The 25,853-nt window shown below is 45.9% G+C and overlaps 1 protein-coding gene and 1 pseudogene across 5 annotated transcripts in view; one reads left to right on the forward strand and one right to left on the reverse strand.

Annotated features, from left to right (window-relative positions):
* GPBP1 (GC-rich promoter binding protein 1) overlaps window positions 1-24,681 on the forward strand; it is a 64,074-nt gene extending 39,393 nt beyond the window's left edge. The window contains exons 6-13 of one of the 5 annotated variants that reach the window (XM_037038539.1): window positions 1,456-1,522; window positions 2,532-2,591; window positions 7,667-7,851; window positions 8,406-8,567; window positions 10,006-10,173; window positions 10,553-10,740; window positions 16,325-16,427; window positions 23,743-24,681. In XM_037038539.1, the coding sequence (XP_036894434.1) occupies window positions 1,456-1,522; window positions 2,532-2,591; window positions 7,667-7,851; window positions 8,406-8,567; window positions 10,006-10,173; window positions 10,553-10,740; window positions 16,325-16,427; window positions 23,743-23,901 (1,092 nt within the window). In that variant the 3' untranslated portion in view covers window positions 23,902-24,681. The remainder of the gene's footprint in view (window positions 1-1,455; window positions 1,523-2,531; window positions 2,592-7,666; window positions 7,852-8,405; window positions 8,568-10,005; window positions 10,174-10,552; window positions 10,741-16,324; window positions 16,428-23,742) is intronic. The other 4 variants (XM_037038538.1, XM_037038540.1, XM_037038541.1 and 1 more) reach the window with 4 other exon arrangements.
* Window positions 12,714-13,847, reverse strand: LOC118981714 (ubiquitin-conjugating enzyme E2 N-like; annotated as a pseudogene).
* Window positions 24,682-25,853: the final 1,172 nt, after the last annotated feature.

Here is a 25,853-nt window from a genome sequence, read left to right on the forward strand (position 1 = left end):
GGTGGGAGCAAGCTTGTCATGTTTAAGGGCTAGAAGTTAGGCTAGTGTGGGGTAAAGAGTAGTGTTAGATCAGGGTAGAAAGGCAGAAAAGGGTTTTGTCTGAGTAGGATTGTTGCCTATAATGGAAAGAACTTTAGTTTAACTTCAAATGCAGCTGGAAGCCTTTCAGGAGAGAAGTGAAGTCCGGGAGTTGATTCTCGTTTCTTTGAAGGCCATTCCAGTAGAAGTCAGCACTTGAGTGGCTTTTACCGTGAGAGCAGGGGGACCAGTTAGGTGTTGGCTGTGGTTCAGGAGGAAAACGATGGCCTGGCTGGGCAGGTAGTTGGGACAGGTGAGGGTACCTGTCTCATGTAGTTTGGTGGTGGATTGGTTGGAGGGTTGAAGTGAGAGAAGGAATTGGATAGATTAGTTTTAGGGCAGGGGAGTGGCGAGGGAAAGAGAACAAAGATTATCCATAGGTCCAGTCATCCATTCACCTTAGAATCACTGAGCTTTCCATTTCTGCAGTCCGTTTTTTCCACTTGCTAGTTGGGACGCAGTGGAAACCAGGAATGATAACGGTGTGCTCTCATAGTGCCGAGAGGGTTAAATGAGTAATACAAGTTAGAGTCACTTACAGACAATGCCAGGCACATGGCAAGCATTCACTAAAACCTAGTTGCTGCTGTTACTGTTACCCCAGTCCAGGCCTGTAGCCTCACACCTCACAGCAGTGCGTTTGTGAAAAGACACGTGCGCGCTCCACCAGGGTCTCTTTGGTCCTCTTCAGTTGGTGTGGAGGAACCCGGACCAGTGTGCGTGGGTGCTCTGCGGGGTTCGGTGGTGACGCCGTAGAGTGCTTTGGATTCACTTCTGGGGTGATTAAAATGCTTTCGTTAGGGTCAGTTTTATTCAGTACATGTTAGGCACCTTGTGGCGTGGCAGGCTGTATTGCTAGGTGATATCAAAAAGATGCTTCTGTAATTACTGGAAATTTAGGGTTTTAGAGGGTTGAATGTATCTAAAGATTAGCTTTGGAGTTCACGTTCAGTGATTGGCTCCGTTTCTTCTCAGTATCCTGAGCATCACTTGTTTAAATAAGAATTTGCGCTTGGCTTGGAGGATAAGTGTGTTTTTAACTAAAGCATCCAGTAATGAAAACAAGAATTGGGGGACAGTTTGATTTTCCTCTTCCCTGCCCTTGACCTTCTGCTGAGAAAGGATATTTCTCAGATTAATACAACTACATTCTCTTCTCATGTTTTCCCTGACATTTCCCTTGTTTTTCCTTACTGGGAGTGAGTACAGGTAGCGACCATTTTCATGATTAGCAGACTAAGCCGAAAGTTAGGTTTGTGTTTATAATTGGTCTTTAATTGCTGAGTGGGTTATGTCATGAGGTTTTTCACTATGACTTTGAGCTTACTTTAAAGTTTATATTTTTTTTGTATTATTTTGATTCCAATTTTCTTTCAGCCATCTTTAAATCCTGAGTATGAGAGAGAACCAAATCAGAATAAGTCTTTAGCTGCAGGTGTATGGGGTAAGTAACCATTTGATCTTTTGCCTGGCTTTGAGGGCCATAAAATGTTGTTTGTAGGTGTCACCTCTGTGGTTTTAAAATACATGGGCTAGAATTTAATTTCAGTGTGGTTTGATGTGCTAAGTTAAGGAAAAGGTGGCACTTACCCTTCAAAACAAGGTACTGGGTGGGGATAGAAGAAGAGTTTGAGTAGAAATACTTGATTTGCCCTTGTTTGTACCATTAAGTATATTCACAGGTGAATTTAAAAAAATGGTTGTAAGTTAATGTTAATGAATGGGTGTCATTTTGAGAGCAGCCCAATAATCAAAAGACCTACTTTAAATTAATTTTTAGTTTTACAAAGTTGAAAGTTTAGTTAACTGGAAAGATAAGTACTAATTACAGTGTGACAGATAAAATTTTTTTACTTACGAAAATGGTTATACATAGACAGTATTTAGGTGTAATCGTATGAATTTGCCTATAGAAGTAGTCTGTGCTTGAAATGATTTGCCTTTTTGATTGTCAAAGTTTAATGACAGTTTTTCTGATAATAACTCCCTTTTCTATTAAACTGTACTCAGTATAAATTAGCTTTTTAAAGATTTAAGTGAAGTTTAAAATAATGGAAAATTCATAATGAGATTTGATACCTGAAAAATAAATTGGATTATTTGATACCAAATTCAAAAGTGATGTATACTCACTTTGGAACTTGTACACATGTTCATCTGTGTTTTCCTGTTGAAAGTCAACAGCTTACCAACACAGAAGGATTGTGGCGATGACAGCGTGATGGTCCAGCAGTGAAGGCATTATTTTAAACTTTGCCACTTCCCATGCTGCTCTTTACTGTGTTTATGGGGTGGTGCTCTGGGCAGTTATTTTGTTTCTCTTTGATCTCCAGATTTATTTAAGGGTTGTTTTTTTTAGGGTGGGGGTGGGGGTGGTCAGACACTTGTTAGAACCATGTGAATGGCATTGTGTTTTCTGTATTGCAAATTAGTATTTCTGCCACTCTCCCCAGGCCTACACGCCCAGACACACACATTCCCAACCAAAAAATCCTCCCCAGCTCCTCTCTTAGGTATGTCTCCTTATTATTCAGTTTTTCTGGGAACAGCTGATTGCATTAGAATCTAGAATCACCTGGAAGGTGTTTAAATAGAATCTCTAAGAGATAGGAATGATTTGGATAATTTGATTAGAATGAAAGTAAATAAAAAGTCAAGAATGTCAGTGAACATTTTTCATATAAAACTTCCTATAGATATATTGGTATTGATCCTTGGTTAATGTAATAATTTTTAGAAATGATTTAAAGGCAAATGCATCTTTGACAATATTGACAGTGTGGTATATTAATATGAAGATTTTGGGTTGTACTGTTTCAGGGTTGGTGTAAGGATTTTGAGTATTAGTGGAAAAGATGTTTGAAAGGAAAATGTGCTCATTACTGAGAAGTGTGTCTGCTTTAGAAAAAAAGATGGTTCTTCGTGGTTAAGTGTTAATTCCCAGTGCTTCCCATGGGAATGCAATGAAACCTCCATTGTGTTGCATTTCATTATTCCTTTCTCACTTCCCCCACTGGGTTCCCAAGTATTGTCATGCCCATTGCAACATTTAAAATAGCTATTGTGTTCCCGAGGAAGACATGAGAGAGATTTAGGAAAGACTTCAGTAGAGCTTTTCTAGTGCTGCCTCCTTCCAGGTAAGTAAAAATTTAATAATGGAAATGGAATAAGTATTAAAAATAAAGATTGTCCCTGAAGCTGTCCCTTTATAGATCAGAAAGAGTCTAAACATAATATCCCAATTTAAAAAATAACCTTGTGGGAAAGTAATGCACTATTTAAAATGCAGTTACATAAATTTAATTCTACTCAGAACTGGGGCAGATTTGTTAGGAGCACCTTCATGCAGCTCGTGTCTGTGACTGATGTAGCTCTGAGCCTAACCAGGGTCACCGTGGTCAGGGCACAGAATTGACGCCGACTCGGTTGGTCTTACTTCCATGACCGTGACGATCTGAAACAAAAATCCAGGGCACTTCAGTGTGTCTGTGAGAATTTTATCATACTGCAGTTGTGTGATTTGTTTAGTGGATGAAAAAGAGATAAAGCGACATGTGTTTAGTATGTATTTGTCTGCAATTGGAAACATAATTAGTAACTGATTTTTGTGATTTCAGGGGTCCTGCTGGCTATTTTTGTGCCGACACAACGTGTCAGCAGTACCTTGTTAGCAGAGGCTAACGCGTAGTGCTTGAGATACTGAATAATGAACACTTCGGTCATTAGTAATTAACTTAAAGCTTAGTTTTGTTTCAGTTCAGCATTTATATTTGTGTGTATTCTTTTATAACTTGAACTTTTACAATTTTCATATTTCACATTACTACTTGAAAACATCAAGGTTCATTTTTAAGAGTTTTGTCTTTGAAAGCACAACAAATTGGTGGTCACTTCTTAAAGATGGGTTGTTTTCTAGAGAATTCCGACGATACTAGCCAGAAGCATGCAGACCTGATTTAATTTAATGAGTTAGATCATGTTGAAACCCAATTTTTTTTAAAAAAGGAACTATGAAAGTAGAATTAAGAGAAGGGAATTCTTTATCAAATTCCTTTGTAAGCATTTTGTTGGTAAATTGTTTGTTCTGAAATGATTCCATTTTCCTTTAATGTCTTTCTTACGGAAACATTAAACTCATTGCGTAAAGAAGAGAAAGGTAATGCATCCCGTGTTCACGGTTGAGGAGGGAGAGTGCGTGGGGTTTGGTCGGACAACGTGACACAGTGGACTCTGTGGTCAGAGTAGGGCACGTCACACGTTCATCCCGTGAGTTTGCTCTGTCCTAGAGTGTGTCTCTTCTAGCCCGTCCTTCACACGAGTGAAAATGCCAGTCCTGCCACGCACGTGAAGTCTGGGTTAGACTCACTCAGTGACTCTCCGGCTGCTGCAGAGAGGACGAATTTGTGTGTACATTAAAAACTCAAAACCAGCCACGTTCAAACAGCATCAGTCTTACTAGATCATTCGTTAAAAACAGTGTTCACAGTAGGAGTTTGTTTTAATTGCTGTGACACAGGGTCTTTGGATGTGGTGTTTGTGTGCAGTGTCTTCCTTGCTCGAGTGTCTTCCCCCAACAGTGCGGAGCTTTCCTCCACGGCCACTTGCCCTTCACTTGGCTGTATGCTTTTGTTTGCACGGCAGAGTTGTCTTTCCTCGTGTTACGGCGGTGTGGAAACTCGGGTCAAACCAGCGGCGGTGTGGCAGTGGAGGGAGGGGCGCCCCGGCGTCCCGGGGCTGTGCGCACTTACGGGCCCTCGCCCTGACCGTTCAGCGTGGACTGGGTGTTTTCAGTTGGGAATGGCAAACATTTCGGAGTGTCTGGCTAGCGGCGGTTGAGTTGCTCTGTTCTCCCGTGGTGTGATGCTGTGCTTGAGCACGCTGGCTTTAGAGTCGGGTCTGGGCCCCAGCATGAGGTCTTTTACTTACTCACGGGCTGTTCATTTAGCCTTTGGGAACACTGTGCTCGGTCCCCCACGTGTGGGGTGAGGAGGGTCAGCAACCCGTGTAGGGAGAGCACCATCCACCTATGTCCGCTGTGGAAAACCCTTGATCTTGTTACAGGTGTTTAATCCTGTTGTTAAATCCAGTAAGTCGGGGAGATTCTAGTAGATTTATGAAAAGGCCCCCCCACCCCGAAAAAAAAGAGTTTTTACTGATACAGCAAATAAAGTAGTAAGTAATTGAAATCAGAAGGAATTTTATGTGGCAGCTGTGTAGAATGCTTAGTGAAAGAAAAGCAGAGCTGTCGAGACCCATGTGGCCAGTTTACTCGGAAGTACATGTGGCAGCATTGCAGTTCTCTTCTTCCAAAGGACTGAGCTCCTGCCCCCCCCCCCCTTTGACTGTGTATGGAAGGAATAAAGCTGGTTGTAGTCGCAGGGGTGATGAAAGCAGGAGTGACGGGATGGTAAAGGGACACATCAGTTACTGGTGGGTCACAGGGGCTTGTGAGGACAGGGGAGCAGTGAGGTGAAAACCCAGAGTCGTGTTTGCCTTCAGGTGTGTGAAACTTAGATTCGAATGAAAGTACCTGCTCAGGAGCTTGAGGTAATCAGCACATGCACCTTACCAAAGTCAGTAACTTTCAAATTCTAAGCTAAAGTGTTTCATCAGTACATTGGTTTTTTTTTTTTTAAGGAACAAATAATTTGGATCTTTTGCATATAATTTGCAAAAACTATATAGTTTCCAGTTGACAAAGTAAATGGAAAAGGTGTAGGAGACATTGGATACTGTTGGAATCTGATAGCCTCAACCCTTGGAAGGTTTGTGTCAGAATTTGTACGAACAGTGTGGTCAGATAAACCAGTTCTTCAGTGACATAAGGCGGGCACATGTGATGCAAAATCAGCTTTGGCTCTGCGTGCCGCTGCCACCCTTTCCATCACTTTTGTGTAGTTGTTGCTGTTCCACGTACTTCCTTGTTCTTCAGTGGGCAGATTTACGTAGGATATTCAGCATAGTTATATACAGGGCCAAGTTAGTCTTCACCGTGTTTATTTCTGTTACAGTTTTTTTCATCTTTTATAGTCCTGTGGATCAACTTAAAATTCCCAAAAGAGTACACCTTTAAAATATAACTGGAAGCCTCTCGTGGCAGATACAGTAGTGGATGACCTCTCAGGACATTTTTTCCTGATTTACTAAAGGAAATACTACAGTAGCTTTGAGATGACAACTATTTTCCATTTTATAGATGAGAGATTACCTAGTAAGGTTGGAGCAAGTACAGAATTCTGTGAACCTGGGACAGAACCACACGTTCCGGACTGTGTGCTCTAATGTGTGAGCACGGGTGTACTTCGGTGCGTCAGCGCTGTGCCTGCTGCCCTTCCCTCCCTGCCCCTCGCCCCTCCTCCAGGCACCTTGCCTGTTGTTTACTTTGCTACTCGTTCTTCTGTGACTGGTCCCGGAGGCGTCCCTGTTCCCCTTTCTCTACACCAAAGGCTTCTTGGAGGAAATAGCCAGCATGTTTCTTACTCCTGGGTATCTAGGAGTCCAGTGGTAGGGAGGGTAAACTTAGTAGTCCTACCAACATCGAGGCTTAAAAGGAACGTTCCTCCTTGCTTATTTACTCCTCTTCTCTTTTGACTTCTCGTTTTGATCGTTGATAGTGTATGTGTAAAAAGAATACTATTTCTCTGCTTCCTGTACCTGCAGCCTTATATGGGGATTGTCTTCCTTCCGTCCGAGGTGCATCGTTTAGAATGCACTTTGTTAAGGACCTTTGCTTAGTGACCGAGTTTTGGGTTTTGTCTGGAAAGGTTTTATTTCTGCCTCGTGGTGTGTCCCAGTCTTAGTCTGCTGTCCCTCCTCAGCTGTTGGGCTCCTCGGTGTGTGCTCTGAACTCCATGGGCCTGATGCTTCCAGAGCTTTCTGTTGTAATAATCGTGAGCACGCTCACATGTGCCATCTCTTTCATTATACACAAACCGGTTAACTCTGCCAGTAGGTTTGGGTGCTGTGACACCTGCCACGGTCTTGAGGAAAGCTTCCTGTTGGCGACGGCCGGTCCTCGTGCTGACCTCCGACGCTGGGGTCAGGTCGGTGGCCCTGCAGCTTGCAGATGCCTTGAGGGTGTTAGATGCTCAGTAAATACCGGAATGAATTGATTGATGGTGTGAGACTAGAACTCCTGCGTTAGTTGTGACTGAAGTAGAAATAGAGGAACTGTGGTTCTCTGCTTACTGGTAACAACTTTATAAGTGAGATTTAAAAGAATGAAAAGAAATGAGACTTCTTTCAAAAGGGAAAAAAGGACTGTATACTTTATTTACATTAGGATGAAAATTGCAACTGAAAAAGTAATGAAAATATGTTAGACTCGCGTTCACGTTGGTGTGGACATGTGGGTCTTTGAAGGCCACTGTGCAGCTGCAGTCGCCAGTGGTCACTGACGCTGCGCAGTTCCTCTGAGGTCTGTCCCTGTGTCAGCTGGGCTTCGTAGGTGGGAGTGCAGCTCGCGTTGCCCAGGAGGCGACGGTGGTTAAACGTGATCGAGGCTTAGCGTGTGCTGTGCATTGGGTGCTTTCATTCTGTGTTAAATGGTAAACTGTGTGTAACTCCTGCTCGTGCTTTATTTATGCAGAGTACCCTCCGAACCCTAAGTCTAGAGCTCCAAGGATGCTGGTCATTAAGAAAGGGAACTCAAAAGACTTCCAGCTCTCTGGGTTCCCAGGAGTCGGGAATCTCCCGTCACAGCCAGTTAAGAACGGGGCTGGTCCAAGTGTCTATAAAGGGCTAGTCCCGAAGCCTGCTGCTCCACCTTCAAAAGTAAGTCCTACGTTGTTAGAAGTGCACGTTTTACATGGGTGTCAGTGGGGTCACTTCAGGAAAATAGGGCGAGAAAGTTGACACCAAATCGTGAGGTGCTGACTTTGGAGTAGAAAGAGGTGGTTTGTTATATGTCATTGTTTCAATGGGTGTGTGTGTGTGTGTGTGTGTGTGTATGTGTTCTCATTTTAGTAGGGAGTGGAATCTGTAACGTTTTTGTTAAATGTCTCTGTGATATATTTGCTCTTTCCTTGGTGTGTGGTCTTAACTCCCACTAGTGTCTTCTTGACATGAGGCAAAAGAAATCTAAACTGTAGGCTTCTAAATGGAAAAAATAGCAATGTAGTCAGATACTTTTATCCGAAAACCACACTTCCACTTTAATTTGTAGGAAAAAAATGCCAGAGAATCCTGTGGGAGTGATTAAGATCAGTACAAAAACAGTTGTTTCTGTGAGCCCCACGTGGTCACCTTTGTACCGTTCGCTGTGTTTTTCTCTCTTGTAGGTCATCTCTGTTTTTGATCACACTAACGTGTGTGTGTGTTTTTTTTAGCCTACACAGTGGAAAAGCCAAACTAAAGAGAATAAAGTGGGCACTGGTTTCTCTCATGAATCTACATACAGCGTTGGCAACTTCAGTGCTTTTAAATCGGCTGCCAAGAACTTGAGCCCGTCAGCGACGTCAGTGAAAGAGGTACGGCCTGGAACGCCCTTGGTGAGCACTGCGGCGTTTCGTAGCCCCGCTGGATTCATCGACAGCAGAAGGGAGGCCTGGTTTCATTACATGGATGATTAAAATGAGACGATACAGTTTTTTCTCAAAACTTTATTCAGATACTTCCCCTATATTTGCTAACACTTTTGAATGTTTGTTAAGTAGTAATAAGTTTTTTAAAGTTAATTTTCCAAATATCCCAAAATGCAGAGAAAAGAATACCATAGTAGGGAAATTACAGTTTTGATAGTTGGAGTAGAGTAATGCCAGGCATATGATTGAACCTTGACTCCAGTTGAGGATTTGTATAATTTCATCTTCTTGTGGGGCTGATGGAAATTTTATTAATGTGAACAATTCAGAAAACAGAGGGGAGGAGGGAGAGGAAATAGGCGTATTACTGAGCTGACTTCAGATGCCTGGTTAGCGAGGTATTCCTGGGGCATTTCTCCAGGTTTCTGAAATGTCCGTCTCAGGGAGTTCCCTGCCCAGTTCGTGGTCAGAAGACACTTGTGATTCTGTAATCACAAGTGTAAGTGCCCTGGGCACCACGTGGGAGTATCAGACAGAGTCCCCCACACACTGGTTCTCAGGCACAGGGTTTCAGAGCTTTGGTGGAAGGACCAGCGGTCTCGGCTGGCTGGCTGTAGTGTGGCGCTGGTCTGGTCTCGCAGGCAGTGCCAGCGGTCCAGTGTCGTCACAGCTCTTTGCCCTGGTTAAAGCCTCTGAGGTGGCGCTTTCGCCTTTTGTTCTGTGTGTGTCCCGCCGTCCAGACGGAACACTGAGTGCAGCGCGACGTCAGAACGTGGTCCTCGTTTCCTCCCCTCTTGCCCTTCTGTGGAGCCTTCCTGGTGAAAGCCTCCCCGTGTGCATAAGGGTGACCAGGGCTTGTTGGCACTGCCGGTGGAGCTGGTGGAGCCCAGTTTAAAATGCCGCTTTTCTGTGTGATGCTGAGGTGCTCACACAGTTTCAGCAAAGTCTATTTTAGTCTATTTTATAAAAATGGTATTTACCCCGGCTGGTGTGGCTCAGTGGACTGAGCGCCAGCCTGCGAACCAGAGGGTCCCGGGTTTGATTCCCAGTCAGGGCACATGCCTTGGTTGGGGGCTGGGTCCCCAGTAGGGGGCGTGCAAGAGGCAACCGCACAGTGATGTTTTTCTCTTTCTCCTCCTATACTCCTATGCCTAAAAAAGAAAATAGTAAAAAAAACAAAACGGTAAACTCCTGATTTAGAGAGGTCTTGTCAGACCAGAGCTGTTTCTGGGGTAAGAAAGTGCTTTCGTGCCCTCGTGCAGTGGTGCAGAGAGTGCACGGGGCTGGAGGAGGTCAGGCTTGTGCTGTGAGGACCGCTGAGAAGGGGCGCGCTGGTGGCCGTGGACTGCCCACCAACGCCGGTTCTCTGCCCGCACGTCGACTGATGTTTCCGACTTGTCCCTAGTGTCATCGCTCCAACTCCTCGTCACCTGTGGACAAACTTAATCAGCAGCCTCGTCTCACCAAGCTGACGCGGACACGCACGGATAAGAAGAGTGAGTTCCTGAAGGCCCTGAAGAGGGACCGTGTGGAGGAGGAGCACGAGGACGAGAGCCGTGCTGGCCCCGAGAAGGTGACTGGCTCCCTCGCAGGGACTCTGGGCTGTGAATGGCATAAGCTTCAGTGACTTTCTTTTTAAAGACAGTTTTTCTCATTCTGTATTTCCTGTGCAACAGAACAACTAAAGAAGTTCCTGTTCATACGTGTTTTCTGTTTTCCCATGTTGCCTACCTTCATCTTTGGGTGCGTTGCCTTTGTTGAGTAGATGTGCAACTTGGAGTCAGTTAAATGTTGGGTATCCACCGCAGCTTAGTTCTGTATCCTGTGAGGATGTCAAATGGAAGGGTTATAAGTTGCATTTCTGTGTTATCAGCGGAAGTTAACCAGCTTCTATTCAAGTTTTTAATGGTGGTATTCTCGAACTCGTTCTTCTTTAACTCCCTAAAAACCAGGACGACGACCCGTTTAACCTGCACAACAGCAACAGTGCTCACCAAGAGAGGGACATAAACCGGAACTTTGACGAAAACGACGTCCCACAGGAGAACGGCAACGCCGTGGTCGTTTCCCAGCAGGTCGTTCGCTCCTCCACCTTTCCTCAGACTGATGTGCTTTCAAGTTCACTTGAGGCAGAACACAGGTTAGTGCTCACTTTTACTTCCCTGCGTTTTTAACGTCCCGGATTGGGACCTTGTAGGAATGTGGTGGTGTATTTTTTAATAGCTCTATGGAGCTGCAGCTCATACGCCATGAGTCCCGTGCACCTCGTGCGTTGCAGGTCCGTGATTTTATCCACCCGGAGTCGTGCTGCTTTATTGCAGGGGACATGCCACCCTTCCTTGCTCCTAGGAGAAGCCCCGCGCCCATTTGCAGTTGTTCCCTGTTCTTTCCCTCTGTCGGAGGCAGGCCCAGGCTGCTTCCTGTAGCTGCAGACCTGCCTTGTCTGGGTGTCCTGTAGAAGGGGACTCGCACAACGAACGCTCTGCCCGTCTCCACTCAGCCTGACGCTTCCCGTGGCCTCGACGCTGCAGCACAGGTGCTCCTTTCTTTGTCCTTCTGGTCGCCTGGCATGCGCTGCGTGGCGCCACTTGGCCGACTGGACGGTGGGTAGTGTTCACACTCTTGAGTGCTCTGGAAGATGCTGCTGTGAACATGGCGTGTGCACATTTTGGCTTGTTCTGGGTGCACACCTACGAGTGGAGTTGCTGGGACAGGCGCTCACACTGTGAGAAGCTGCTGAACTTTCCACTCGTGTGGGCTGGGTGCACACTTGACGTTCTCAGCAGCAGTATGTGAAGGTGCCAGTGTCTCAGGTTGTTGCCTGCGAACTTGGGGCCCTTTGACCTTTTCTCACAGCCATCCTAGTGGAGGTAAAGTGGTGTCTTTTGTGGGTTTTGGTGTGTATTTGCATAATGGCTGACAGTGTGGAGCATCTTTTCATGTGTACTTAGCATTTTGTATATCTGTGGAGAAGTATCTGTTGAAGTTCTTCATCCATTTTTAAATTGCATTATTTGATTTTACTGGGCTTTTTGTATATTTTGGGTATCGGTTTCTTATATGGGTATTTTGTAAATGTTTTCTATTCTGTGAATTGTCTATTCAGTTTTTATTTTTTTATGTTGAAAATGTAATTTTAATAGATAATTCTTCATCTTACATAGGAGCACAATAAAATACACGACATTCTGAAGAAACTCCAAAAGTAACGAGATTAAGAGTGGGGGAAATTGAGACATGGGCTACAATATCCATTTCCTTGAAACTGGAAGAGACAAGGGTTCCAGCCCATAGGTTAACATTTACATACTTAGGACTGGCTACGTTGATGACTTAAAAATAACAACCATTAGATACGGAGAGTGGGAAAGAACAGTTTTGTGGGGGGAGAAACTGTCAACACAGAAAAAAGTTTCTGAGTATCAAGATAAAGAATAAAAGGAGCTCCCACAGCAAATACCAGAGGGATGAAAAAGAGAGTAAGTAGTTGAGGATCTGATGCCCTCAAATGAAGAAGCCTTCCTGATGACACTACGCAAGCTGCAGTTGGAGATTTGTTCACGGGATCCGTGAGGAAGACTCACAGATGGCTCAGCAAGCCCCGTATGATTGTCAAATTGGTGTTTCCTGATAACACATATCAGTGGTCACATGAAGTTTTCATACAAGAACGAAGAAAATGGTCATAACTCAAATGCCGGTCACATATGTGGCACAACGTGACAGTCCTGCACAAAGTCAGCCGCACTGCGGCTTTGCTGGGACTCTGACATATACAGCAGTTGTGAAACATTGTGGCAAGACACCAACAGTCATCTAGCTAATCAGACAACACAAACATTCAGATTTCTAGGAGGTGAAATAAAATGTTAGATACAGATGCTTTAAGCATGCTCAGGGCCAGCTTAAAAAAACTTCATTCAGTGATAGGGAGTATAAAAATTAACACAGATTTGCATCAGTGAAAATAAACTGGCATAGTCCATCTCTTGCCATTTGACTTCAGATGGTGAAGACCAAGACAGAATTTTGCATCAGTTTTCATTTTTAAATACGATTGTCACATTGGGAAAATGAAATAAACACAGTAAAATAAACTGTACAAAGGCAAAGTAGAATAACAAAAAAATATTTTACTAAAACAGCATTTACAGAAGTTTCCAGACAAGCCATACAAAATGGTCACAAGCTTTTTCTTGAAGGGAGGATTCTACATTTGACAGCAAAGTCACAATGTTATTAGTGAGGGCCACAATATTTATTTAATGCTCCCATTTTGGTTCAAACAATCAAGCTTGTCCATGTACAGCGTCTAAATAAAGTTAGACTTGGCTAGAGAGCGTATTCTAAAGAACTGGTTAGCTGCTTTTAACCAATGCAATTAAATCACCATAAAAAGGGGGAAAGGAGCCCACAAAATTAAAATTACCTCCCCTGCCTGAAAAAAATAAAATAAAATAAAGAAAAACACCCATCCCCCTGCAGGTAACCCTGACTACTACCTCCATTCACAGTGCTTTATACTTAAATCATGATGGGGGAAATGAATAAAAGTAGAGGGGCCACTGCTTTTAAACGTTTCGCAACAATCCAGGTACTTCTAGCCTCTGCTCATGCTTTGTAACAGTGAATCAGGACAAGACATAGAGCTGCTAATGTGCATTTAATCACCAAAGGACTGAAGATGTTGGGCTTTTATTCTGTAATGTTTCTAAGACTGTGTCCATGAAATGCAAACAAAAAAGGAAGGAGTCTTGGCAGAACAGGAGAAGTGATGCCCGCCTGATGACCAGACCGACTTAAATATTACTCATGGCATAGAGCGTAGTCCGTGCTCTAGCTGTTTCTGTGGCTTGGGCTTCGTTGGTCTTCCACTGCTCCGCTCCATCGTTGGCTAGCGGGTCGTCTGGATGGGGAGCCCTTGACCCAGCCTGGCTCGGTAGCAGGACTGTGCGGGTCCGCAGTGCTGGAGACCACTTATCTTTAAAACTATCTGAACGTGTTCTTCCCAACTTGTCTGCATGAGGATGATAAATTTTGGTCATGAAACGTACTTCAGGTGCTGCCATCGGCAGCAGTGAGGGAATCCCTCAAAGGGGGAGTCCTGGGGGCCAGCAGTGACCACATGAAAATAATGGGCGCTGCTCTCGTCCGGTTCTGCTTTAATGCCGGGAACTGGTTCTGCCGGCAAACGCTGGGTTTCCTTGATGATCCTGCGGGGCAGCCCGGCCATCTTGTCAGATCCCAAGTTCCTGTTCAGTTTTTAAATGGTGCCTTTGGAAATACAAAAACCTAATTTTCACGAAGTCACGTAATCCCATTTTCTTCATCGCCTGTGCTTGTTTTGTCTGCGTTGTGAGATGTGGCTCCCGATTCATCCTTTTCTGTGTGGCTCTCCATCCGGTTGTCCCAAGATGTGATTTATTTTTTACTGTGAACTTTCAAGGGCACTTTCTGCTTCTGTCACTGTCATTTTAAACATCTTTTACATAGTGAACTTGGAAGTGGTTCAGTCTCAGAGTTGACATGTGTTCAAGTCTAGAGTAGACTTTTGTGTTTTGGTCCATGATTTCATAGTTAGAGCAGGTGTTTCTGTAGAAGTGATCTGTTTACCTTCCTCGTGGTCTCGAAGTAAGCCACGTGGTTCAGTGTGATGACGTGAAGCACTTGAGGGCTTTTGTTGTCTACTTACATAACTCTGTATCGCTCTGTGTAAAACTGGGTCGTTGATTCTCAAAAAATTCTTAACACTCTCTGGGACCAGGTTCAGCATGGGGTGCGACTCATTAACAGTCCAGTTGATTAACTGGCTTGACTCTGTTGTATTTAATGTCAGTGCTCCTCTTTGTTGAATTCTAGAATAGTAGGGTGCTGGGCTCTTACCTACTATAGAATAATGTTTTAAAATCCAATTTTTTATTTTGTTTATTTTTTATTTTGTTTTAAGATTTTATGTATTTTTAGAGAGGAAGGGAAGGAGAGAAACATCAAGGTATGGTTTCCTCTCATGCATCACCCCCCACTGGGAGCTGGCCTATTTTTAATTTTAACTTTGTATTAAGAATCCTAGCTCCATGAGGACAGAAATTTTGCCCCTTTTGTTCAGTACTGTGTAGCATCGAGCATTTACTGTGTGTGTAAATGCGGTAAATGAGTGAGGGATGGAAGAACCCCAGTACTTCCTGCCTGCTCTGCCAAAGTCCACTGGGAGGGTGAGGCCCAGCGCAGACAAGGGTGCTGGGCAGTCGTGCTGAAGAGGGGTGTTGAGGGTTGTGTGCAGGGGCAGTGGGTGGGCATCTAGACAAGAGTGGGGGGTCCTTTGTGGAATTAGAGATGACTTTGACCTTGTTAAGATACAGTCCTGCTTGTTGGGAAGGGGAGACCCACAAGAATATTTGTTTTGAAAGCTGCTCTAGAAGTGGGTAACAGCAGCAGTGTCTGGGAAGGGGAGACCCACAAGAATATTTGTTTTGAAAGCTGCTCTAGAAGTGGGTAACAGCAGCAGTGTCTGGGAATAAGGGAACTGAGGGGGAAAATAGGTAGGAATACCTGACTTTTGTTAATAGTTGAAATAATTTGTTTCATTCCATCTGCATTGTTAGATTCAGTTTCTCACAGTGAAGCAGGTACAAGTAGTAGCAAAGGAAGTGAGATCGTCCTGCCACTCTGGACTGGAGGGCAGCGGGGCTGGAGCTGCCGCCCCCGGGGAGGGCGGGCATTTGTGCTGGAAGAGGGAGGGGAGGAGCGGTAACGGGAGCAAAACCAGAATTCTGCTTCCTCTCCGCCCTCGGGTGTGCAGGTAATTTTACTTACGTGATGTCAGTGCCTTATCTGCGAAGTGTGGGAATGGTGTTCAGTTTTACTTGAGAGTCTCTGAGCACCAGTATTCCATAGGGTTGCTTTAAAAATGTAAAAAAGTCTGCAAAATATAGCTAATGTGTGGCAGGCTCAAGTTGAAAGGTAAATATGTGTAAATAGTAACAAACAAGACATGTCTTTAGAGTATCGTCAGATCAGTATGAAATACTACGTGGCCACTGTGACCAGGTGCTCAGGTTTGCCCAGCTTGGGAGAAGTGGTTGGGTCACTGCTGGTCTTTTGTGCCTAAGGTGGAGGCACCCCAAAAATTGGATGGCAAAGAGGATAATGGTGCTGGTCATTTTACTTAGATCTTGGCTGGTGTAAGTAAACATGATGATTGAAACAGTCGTCTTTCTGTGGTTGTAGAACACAGTTGCCCATTCATATTAAATTACGTATTGAGGGTGAGGCCTGGCATGCACAAGAAGTAATATCAATACGTCAGTAAATTGTAAAATGCAGAAAGGGGTCACATAGCCCAGCCTTTTCAAAGGAGGAAGCGTACCAACGGACTACGCAGTGGGGATGCATTGTGGGGTGTTAGAGCCGAGGAGGAAGAGGGAACTGCATTTACTTTCGCTACACGGATTTAGCGACTTCGAGTTTCCTGCCTGGAGAAGCTCTGGCACCAAAAATAAAGCTGTTGAACAGCTCATTCTGGTCTTCTCTAAGACATTTCAGCGGGCTTAATCCCCCCTGGTCATGCGTTTCCAGAAAGACATCCAAGGCGTAAACTGAGACCCTTCTCCACGTATCTTGGGGACTTTGTGTACCGCCGGTCGTAGTGGCTTGCACATGACAGAGATGGAGTCATCTTCCTGGGGTGCAGCTCTAAGTGTGTTGACTCCCCCTCTCCCCCCCAGGCTGTTGAAGGAGATGGGCTGGCAAGAAGACAGCGAGAACGACGAGACTTGTGCCCCCTTAACTGAGGATGAGATGCGGGAGTTCCGGGTCATCAGCGAGCAGGTGAGAAGGCCCGAGTCGGGCACACTCTTCATGGGGCAGTGGGCTCTTACCGAGTGTCTTTGAGGAGGGTGAGGGTTCAGTCACACAGTTTCATTTAGGAACTTGTTGGACCTTATGTCTGGACGTTATGGGTCAGAATTGCCTTTATGTCTCCATAGTTTTCTCTTAGAAAGAGTATTAGGAATTGTTTGCTAGTGTCAGAAAGTTGATACGATTTTCCAAATTCATTACCGTTTTTTAAGTGTGGTCTCACAGAAGTGATTTTCCTAAATGGACATGTTAAACGTTTACACTTGGAAGTATTTTTAATGAAATCTTGAGGAAATCAGTTACTTGATAATAAAATGCAGATGATCATGCCAACTTAAAAAATTTAAGGATGAATTTAATGTTTTTTTCGCAGCATTTAAAACTTTGTGGCAAAATACACACAACATGAAATTTCCCACCTAGCCACTGTTAAATGTACAGGTTTGTGGCGTCGAGCGTGGTCACACGGTTGTGCAGCCATTGTCCCTGCCCCACTGCCGAGATGGTGGCTCTTCGAACAGTGGAAACCCTCCCTGGTGACCCACAGCACTCCACCCTGGCCCTGCCAGCCCCTGGGACCCCCTGGCCCTGCTCTCTGTCTCTCAGCTGCCCCAGGGACCTCACTGTGGTGAAATCATGCTGTTTGTCCTTGTGTGACTGGCTCGTGTCACTTAGGGTCGTCACCCACAGAGCAGGTGTCAGGATTCCAGTTCTGTAGGAGGTGCGCCCAGAGGTGTGATTGCTGGGTCCTGCACGCTCGTGTGTATGCGCCTGTGAGCAACTGCCCCCACTTTGTTTCTCCAGGGGCGGCACCTTCTCCATCCCCACAGTGTGCTCAGGGCCTCTGTGCACAGATGGACGTACCTGGTGGATGGGAAGTGGTATTTTGTTTTTCTTTTTTTAAATAAATTTTATTGATTATGCTATTATAGTTTGCATTTTTTCTCTGCATTATTCCCCTCCACCCTGTACCCTTCTCCCACCATCATCTCCTGTGCCCATCCTCCTTAGTTCCTGTCCATGGGTTGTACATGTAAGCTCTTTGGCTTCTCCATTTCCCATACTGTTCTTAACAGCCCTCCCCCCTGTCTATTTTCTACCTGCCATTTATGCTCTTTACTCTCCTGTACCTTCCCCACCTCTTTCCCCTCCCCTTCCCCACTGATAACCCTCCATGGGATGTCCATTTCTGTGATTCTGTTCTTGTCCTGATTGTTTGCTAAGTTTATGTTTTGGGTTTTTTTTTAGGTTAATTTGTTGATAGTTGTGAATTTGTTGTCATTTTACTGTTGATATCTTTTATCTTCTTTTTCTTAGATAAGTCCCTTTAACATTTCATATAATAAGGGCTTGGTGATGATGAACTCCTTTAACTTGACCTTACCTGGGAAGCACTCTATCTGCCCTTCCATTCTAAATGAAAGCTTTGCTGGATAGAGTAATCTTGGATGTAGGTCCTTGCCTTTCATGACTTCGAATACTGTCCAGCTCCTTCTTGCCTGCAAGGTTTCTTTTGAGAAATCAGCTGACGGTTTGATGGGAACTCCTTTGTAGGTAACTGTCTCCTTTTCTCTTGCTTCTTTTAAGATTCTTTTCTTACCTTGATTTTGGGTAATGTAATTATGATGTGCCTTGGTGTGTTCCTTCTTGTGTCTAACTTCTTTGGGACTCTCTGAGCTGCCTGGACTTCCTGGAAGTCTATTTCATTTGCCAGATTGGGGAAGCTCTCTTTTATTATTTGTTCAAATCAGTTTTCAATTTCTGGCTCTTTCTCTTCTCCTTCTGGCACTCCTATGATTTGGGTGTTAATGTTTAAAGTTGTCCCAGAGGTTCCTAATAAGCCTGTCCTCATTTATTTTGAAGTCTTGTTTCTTCATGGTGTTGTGGTTGAATGTTTATTTCTTCCTTCTGGTCCAGACCACTGATTCCAGTTCTGGTTCCTTCCTGTCACTATTGGTTCCCTGTGCATTTTCTTTTATTTCACTTGGCATAGCCCTTCACCTTTTCCTGTATTTTGTGAACAAAATCAACCAAGTCTGTGAATATCCTGGTAACCAGTGTTTTGAACTGTGCATCTGATAGGTTGGCTATCTCTTTTGTCGCTTAGTTGTATTTTTTTCTGGACCTTTGATCTATTCTTTCATCTGGGCCATATTTTTTTTTTGCTTTCAGCGTGCCTGTTATGTAGTAAGGGGTGGAACCTTAGGTATTCGCCAGGGCGAGGCAACCCGTGTGGTCGCATTGTGCTGCTGTATGTGTGTGTGTGGGGGGGCATCCAAGAGGGAACAGTGCTGCTTGCTCGGCTCTTCACGGCTTTCAGTCACTTCCCCCACTATCTACAAGCAAATTGGGTCCTTTTGGTGCTGATTCCCGGGTGGGTGGGTTTGTGTATGTTCTATGAGCCTGTGTGTGTCTCCAGCAAATTCTCCTATGAGGCTGGGAGTTTGTCCCCACGCCACAACCCCCACCAGTGTCATCAGAGGTTTGGAGGGTTTATAATTTCTTGCCTGGAGCTCTGGGTTATGTGGTCTGCCTCGCTCCCCCCGCTGTTCATCCTGGTTCATCTGCACACGAATGTGGGACCCCCCTGCCACGAGTCAATCTCCACCCCAGCTGCCGGTCTAGATGTACGTTTCTTTAACTCCTTGGTTGTTGGATTTCTGTCCAGTTCGATTTTTTGGCGGTTTGGTTGTTTTTTGTTTTAAAATGTGTTTTTGTCTTCCTTTGGCTGTGCATTGAGGCACAGTGTGTCTGTCTACACCTCCCTCTTGGCTGGAAGTCCGTATGTCGTTTTCCTTAGGTTGTGCATTTCCCTACTGGTTGGTTACATTGAGCACCTTTTTCTGTGCTTCTTGGCCATCTGTATGTCGCCTTTGCAGAAATGTCTGTTCAAGTCCTTTGCCTGTTTTTAAATTGGGTTTTGCTGCTGTGGAGTTGGTCACTTCTTTGTTCTCTCTGCAGAGTAGTCTGTCGCCAGACACGTGGTCTGTAAGGACTCTCCCCCTCTGCGGGCCCCCTCTCCGCTGTTGTGTCCTCTGCGGAGAGCGTTTAAGTTTGGGTGCGGTCCAGGATACCTGGTGTTCTTTGCTTGTCTGTGCTGTTGATGTCATGTTGAAGAAATCCTCCCCAGATCCAATGGCATGGAGCTTTTCCCTACGATTTCTCCTAAGTGTTTTACAGCTTTAGTTCAGGTCTTTCTTCCATTACAAGGTGTGAGGTAAGGATTCACCTCGTTCTTGCGCTTTGGTTGCTGTCTCCTCCCGCCGTTGGTTGGAGCCTGTGCTTTTGTGCAGTCAGCAGTCTTGGCTCCCCTGTCAGAAACCACTGGCCTGGGTGTGCCATCGTTCATTTCCAGGCTCCCCGCCCTTTCAGTCTTGAGCAGTGTCTGTTTTAAGTTGGCGTCTTGTTGTTTGGATGCTGGCAGTCCTGCAGAAGGTTTGAATCAGGAATTGTGAAACGCCCGCTTTGTTTCCCAGACATTGTTTTGGCCTCTGGGAAAACGTTGGTCACATAGGCATCTTAGGGTGGTGGGTTTTGATTTCTCCCAAAACAACCTTTAGGATTTGGTGAGGGATTGTGCTGAATCTTGATTGCTTTGGGTGGTACTCACATCTTAACAATGTTAAGTCTCCTGATCCGTGAGGGTGGGGTCTTTTTCCACTTACTGGTGTTTTCTTTGTCAAGTTAATTAGGAAGGAGAAGACTTTTACCTCCTTGGCTAAGTTTATTCCTTATACTTATTACTAATTTTATTCTTTTAAATGCTATTATAAATAGAACTGTTTTCTTAATTACTTTTTGGACTGTTATAAAAATGCAACTGATTTTTGTGCATTGATTTTTGTGTCTCTGTCTTAGCTGTGTTAGTGGTCAGCTATTTTGTGGATTCTTTAGGGCTGTCTACATATAAGGTCATGTTTGTTTTGGGGGGTTTTAAAAAGATTTTATTCATTTATTTTTAGAGAGGGGAGAGGAGAGAGAGAGGGAGAGAAACATCAGTGTGTAGTTGCTTCTTTGTGCACCCCCTACAGGGCACCTGGCTTGCAACCCAGGCCTGTGCCCTGACTGGGAATCGAACCTCAAACCCTCTGGTTCGCAAGCCTATACTCAATCCACTGAGTGAGCCACACAAGCCAGGACATAAGGTCATGTTTTTAAACGTAATTTTAATTTTACTTATATTTCGATTTCATATTTCCTTCTTGCTAATCAACTTTAACTTTTCATTCAGATGTTCTCAGTGAACCAAGTTGTTTTTTGTTTTGTTTTGTTTTGTTTTTTACAGAACAGAACGGTTGTGTGGCTGATGGTGGATAATGATTTTGAAGATTTTTGGATCACATTTATTGTGTAATTTCCATACAAAAATCAGTATTCAGTTTCAGCATACAGTTAGATGGGTGTTGACAAGTGTAAATGTAGTCATGAGCCTCATAGCAACCAGCCAGCGGTGGGGTGTGTGTACGGGTGGTCCCATCAGACTCTGATGGAGCCGAATTTCCTTTCCAAACGGGGGGATGTGGTGCAGGAGGGTTTTCTCTGAGTGGAGCAGGACCTGTGTGGCTTGGCAGGAGGTCCCTGTCCCCCGAGGCACCTCTGGGCTGAGTGCGCAGCTGACAGCCCCGAGGAACTGTCCCCTTAGTGCTGCAGGCTCGGGGGCACAGTGGCCTCTCAGACCCCCCTGAGTGTCTTCCAAGCATGTTGCTGCACACCCTCTGTTGGGGACCTGGGCCCTCTGCAAGGACGCGGGGCCGAGGGAGCGACCGAGACAGGAAGTAATCATGGGAAAGTTGCCTGCAGCACTCAGCAGAGGAACAGGCTGTGCAGAGTTGTGCCCTGGAGTGACAGGCGAGACCACAGAGCCTGGGTCATGCGGCCATTGTCCCAGACAGTTTCTCAGTGTCCCCTTGTATTCTGTTCTTCTCTTCCCAGCTCTAGTCTCAGGCACACCCTGGTGTGTTCTCAGTGCCTGCAGTTTTGCCTTTCCACCCAGTTGTAATGATTGAACCCTGCACTCTGGGCGTCAGATCTGGCTCTTCTTATGCTTTTGAAAATCACTCTTGTTTGCTGAGTAGTGGCCCATTGAATGCATTTACCAGTTTATCTGTTTGAAGGGTTTGCTTTGGATGTGAACTGAAGGCCTGAGAAGTTCCCAGGCACCATTCACAGGACGGGGGGTTTCAAGGAGAGAGCGCCCTGCTGTCTGGACAGGGTGACAGGCTTTACAGTCCTAGGGGGACCAGGATGGCAGCTAGATAGAACCCCAGTGGTGATGAAACGGGGCTGACAGACACACGCTGTGCCTGGGAAGCAGTGACGTGCACATCTGTCTGTTTTCTGGTCAGTGACAAGGACATGGATATAGTAATATAAGGATGACATCATTTGACATGTAGATTTCTGAAAAACCATTAGGGCCTGACACTGTCTGTAAAAGGGTTTGCAGGAGTGGGCGAAAGTAAAGTTACTGAATAACACAATGGTGAGTAACACGAGAGTAGACTCTTGCTCACACTCACGTGTGTAAACTACTCCTACCCACCCCTGAGTACTGTATCTCGCAACTGAGAGCCTGCGTTCAGTTCGGCGCTCGCTCCGACCCACGTGCTGCAGAGATCGCAGGGACAGGCTCCTTCCTGGGCTCTCAGCTCAGTCGCAGGAGGCCCCTGAGGGCTGGTTGGGGCTGGGCAGTGCTCGTCGCCTGTGCACAGTGAGGAGGAAGTGCGGGTGGGTGTGGAGTGCCCATCAGAAGGGCTGTTGGGAGGGTGAGAGTCAGGACGATGGGCTGGGGGTGCACTGCGGTGGTTGGGGGAGGGCAAGTGAGGGCTTCACATAGCGAAGTGACAGTGAAGAGTGACCCTGATGGGACCAGGGTCTGCGCTAGACGCGGCAGGGTTTTGAAGTTGCGGCCTGAGAACTGATAATCAGTGCTGTAAACAGGGATGCGGAGGAGAACACCGTTAGGTTCGGTGTTCCAGGGGTGGCATGCATTTAGAGAAATCAGAGCTGAAGGTTCAGATTGGGTTTTTACCACAGTGCTGCTCAGATCATTTCAGGCTTTGGAAAGATTCGGTGGCGATGGGCTCTACACCACGTGGAGCAAGACCGGAACTTCGGGGATGGGAAAGGTGTGCCTTTGGAAGAGGGGTGCACAGGCGTGTTTCCCAAGCATCACACTGAGAACAGGGGAGGGGCACACATGGCTTCCGTTTCTCTCAGTAAGATTGTGAGGTCGTTGCCTGAAGTGAGAGGAGGTAGCTTCAGTTTTAGAGTTTAGGTGGAAGGGAAGTCTGCTGTGGGAAATGGGGCTCAGTAGCGTGGGGAACAGGGCACATGAGAGGCAGTATCCTCGACTCGCTGTTTGCAGTTCTCAGGGGCTGCAGCAGTCAAAACCGAGCTGTGATGCGGTGGCTCCTCTGCCTTCAGCCGTACCCTGGTCCTCATGGTCAAAAAGGACCCTCCAGAGTATCCCATCCGGACAGTGCCAAATGCTAGCTGGCCGTAGTGGCTGGATTTGGTCTGACAAAGGTTGTATTTGGAGATTTGGAGGAAAATTACCAGAATGTGTAAAATTACCAGAAAAACTGTGCTTTCAGGCCCACATTTTTATGAAAAAAGTTCTTTTAGCTGGAGTTTGTAGATTGTACATTACTAACTTTATATATTTTTTTCATGGTTTCTGTTTTGGGTCAATCCCTGCCCCCCCATAGGTGATCTTTGGACCCAGTTTTTATTACCATATTCATCTTAGTTTTAATTTTTCATTTTCAGAAATAGGAACTATTTTCCCCCCAGTGTCTTAATCTCTGTGGTTAGGCCGAGAGCTCTGTGTGATGATGTCTTTGCCAGCGCTGCCTCCCAGGCGGCGTGTGTGCCGCGTGCGCTACGAGTGCGAACTGCGCAGATGCTGAGGGTCAGCCTGGGCAGGTCAGATGGAGAAAGCGACAGCCGGGAGTCGAGTGCTGGCTGGTCCCGTGTGGGCGGCGTCTGGGGCGGTTGTAGCCGTTGTAGCCGTGCTGCCCACAGGTGGGGGGTGGGGGCGCGGCCTTCCCGAGGGCAGCAGCTCCTGCCCGAGGGGCTTTTTTCTCTGTTCCGCCGCTTGGGCCGGGCCGCCTGTATTCACCTGGGTTTCCGGAGTGATGGCGTAATCTGTGGGCTTCCAGGGTCAGATATACTTTCATTGTTTACCTTTATCGTATGCATGGTTACATTTAATTACAGTATTCTTGCTTTAATAGTAACTCTGGGAGATTATTTAATTTTGTATCTTCGACATTTTTTTTAGCTACGGAAAAATGGTCTGAGGAAAAATGGCATTTTGAAAAACGGCCTGATCTGTGACTTCAAGTTTGGACCCTGGAAAAACTGCACTTTCAGGCCCACGATCGAGAACGAGGACTCGGAGACAAGCAGCAGCGACACGTCGGACGACGACGACGTGTGAGCCGCAGCTCCGCGGGCCAGCGTGCACCTCGCCCAGGGTGTGGGCGGGTCGCAGGATGGAGCACGGTACCTTACGTAGTGAGACAGCCCAGTAGGAAGACACTTTGGGGGGGACTTCGATGTGAAGAAAGCCACGAGTGTTGTGTCGGGCTGTGTCGAACATTACTCTCTGTAAGTGGCTGTTGTAGGAGTGAGGACTCCGGCTGACCCAGCATTGGCCCTCCATCACTGCAGCATTTCTCTGACTAGCAATGTGACGATGTAACAGATGAGATTTTCTCATTTAATAATAAAAAATTGTGTAATGTTTTGCAAAGCTTCTGTCTTAAAATGTCCAGGTCTTAAGAAAAAAGGCAGCTTACACTGCTTTGCTTGCAGAGCTGTGTCTTTTCTGTGCAGTGGAAAACCCTCGAATCTGCTCTGTGCGCTCCCCGCCCCCAAAAGGACACTGTAGCATGTTGGCTAAAACTGGAGCAGAGTGCGTGGCCACCGGCTTTCCTGACCCGGCTGTCGCACAAGTCACCTCTTTCAGCATACATTCTGCTCTCTAGCCCTCCATAGTTCCGTAGACGTCACAGGGAAGACTGGCCACGCTCCCTCCCGTTGTTACGAGGTGACTTTGACGAGCTCTGTGTGGGTGTGTTGTCAGACCAGGGTTTTCAGAGGTGATGCAGAGTGCTGTGGGAAGACTGACTTTGATAAATTATTACACGCGCAGACAGCTGGCCACACTGACTGGATCTGTCCACAACATGGAAAATAAACTGGATTTTCAGAGTGCTGTCGTTCTCTGTAGTGTCTGGTCTCTAAACGCTGCACTTCATTCACGGAACAAAACAGTTACAATTGATGAGAGATGGTGGTCACTTTCTGAGGTTAGAAAAGGAACGGGTTGGAGAGTAGCCTTTGTATTATCAACAGCTTTAACATGCCTGTTAACTGAAGGAAGGTCAAACAACTGTTTTCATTTGCACATTAATTTTAAAGTCATTTCTGTTTTCACTGCTGACCAGAGAGTAGTTAGTCTTTGTACACTTGTACTTTGTTTTGGGGGTTTGTTCACCCACGTTGACTTCAGTGCCCTGCTCCTGTGTTTACGTGCATTCTGGTTGTGGAGGGTGTAATACCAGAGCGCGAATGTTCTAGGTTCTATGTCCCATTGAGCTGATCACCGGTTTAAAACAAACCGAAAACAAAAAACTGTTCTGGCCCTGGCTGGTGTGGCTCAGTGGATTGAGCGCAGGCTTTCGAACCAAAGCATCGCCGGTTCGATTCCCAGTCGGGGTACATGCCTGGGTTGCGGGCCAGGTCCCCAGTGTGGGGTGTGCTAGGGGCAACCATGCACTGATGTTTCACTCCCTCTCTTCCTCCCGTCATCATCTCTCTGAAATAAATAAAATCTTAAAAAAACCCTGTTCTCAGAAGGCCTCTGGGTTAACAGCCTTTGTAGACTGCCCTGTTTTTTTGGAAGCCGTACTCGTTTGCCCTGAGTGCTGGCGACAGATTGGAACCAGTTTCATCCCCTAGGACTTATGAGGTGAGCTTCAGGGGTGACAGTGTTAACTGCTTGCGGTTCCTACACAACACGCCACGAGCCAGTCCTGCTTCCGAGGCCTTGGTCCTTGCTAAGGAGTGTTCTCTACGGCCAAGCAGGGCTACTACTAACCATATTTAAAGTAAATATCCTGGCCTTGGAGGACTTCACCAAAAGGATAATTCCAGAAAGCACCTCTCCTGCCTGGTGCCATCCTGTCCGTGGGCGGCTCTGCAGGGAACAGCAGTCATTCAGGCGGTTCAGCTCCCATGCGCTTGTTTGAAAAGTGAGGATCACATTTCCCTGTCTCACGTGGCTTCGGCGAAGAAGTTCCAGAGTGGGACTGGTGGTTTGGAGTTGTGGCTCTTGATGGGAGCGTCCATGGCAGATAGCTGCTCAGGCCGTTCTTTGGCCGTGGA

This window comes from Sturnira hondurensis, unplaced genomic scaffold (genome assembly GCF_014824575.4).
Source record: "Sturnira hondurensis isolate 20B ecotype Veracruz unplaced genomic scaffold, ASM1482457v3 Scaffold0024400, whole genome shotgun sequence".
Classification (NCBI taxonomy): domain Eukaryota; kingdom Metazoa; phylum Chordata; class Mammalia; order Chiroptera; family Phyllostomidae; genus Sturnira; species Sturnira hondurensis.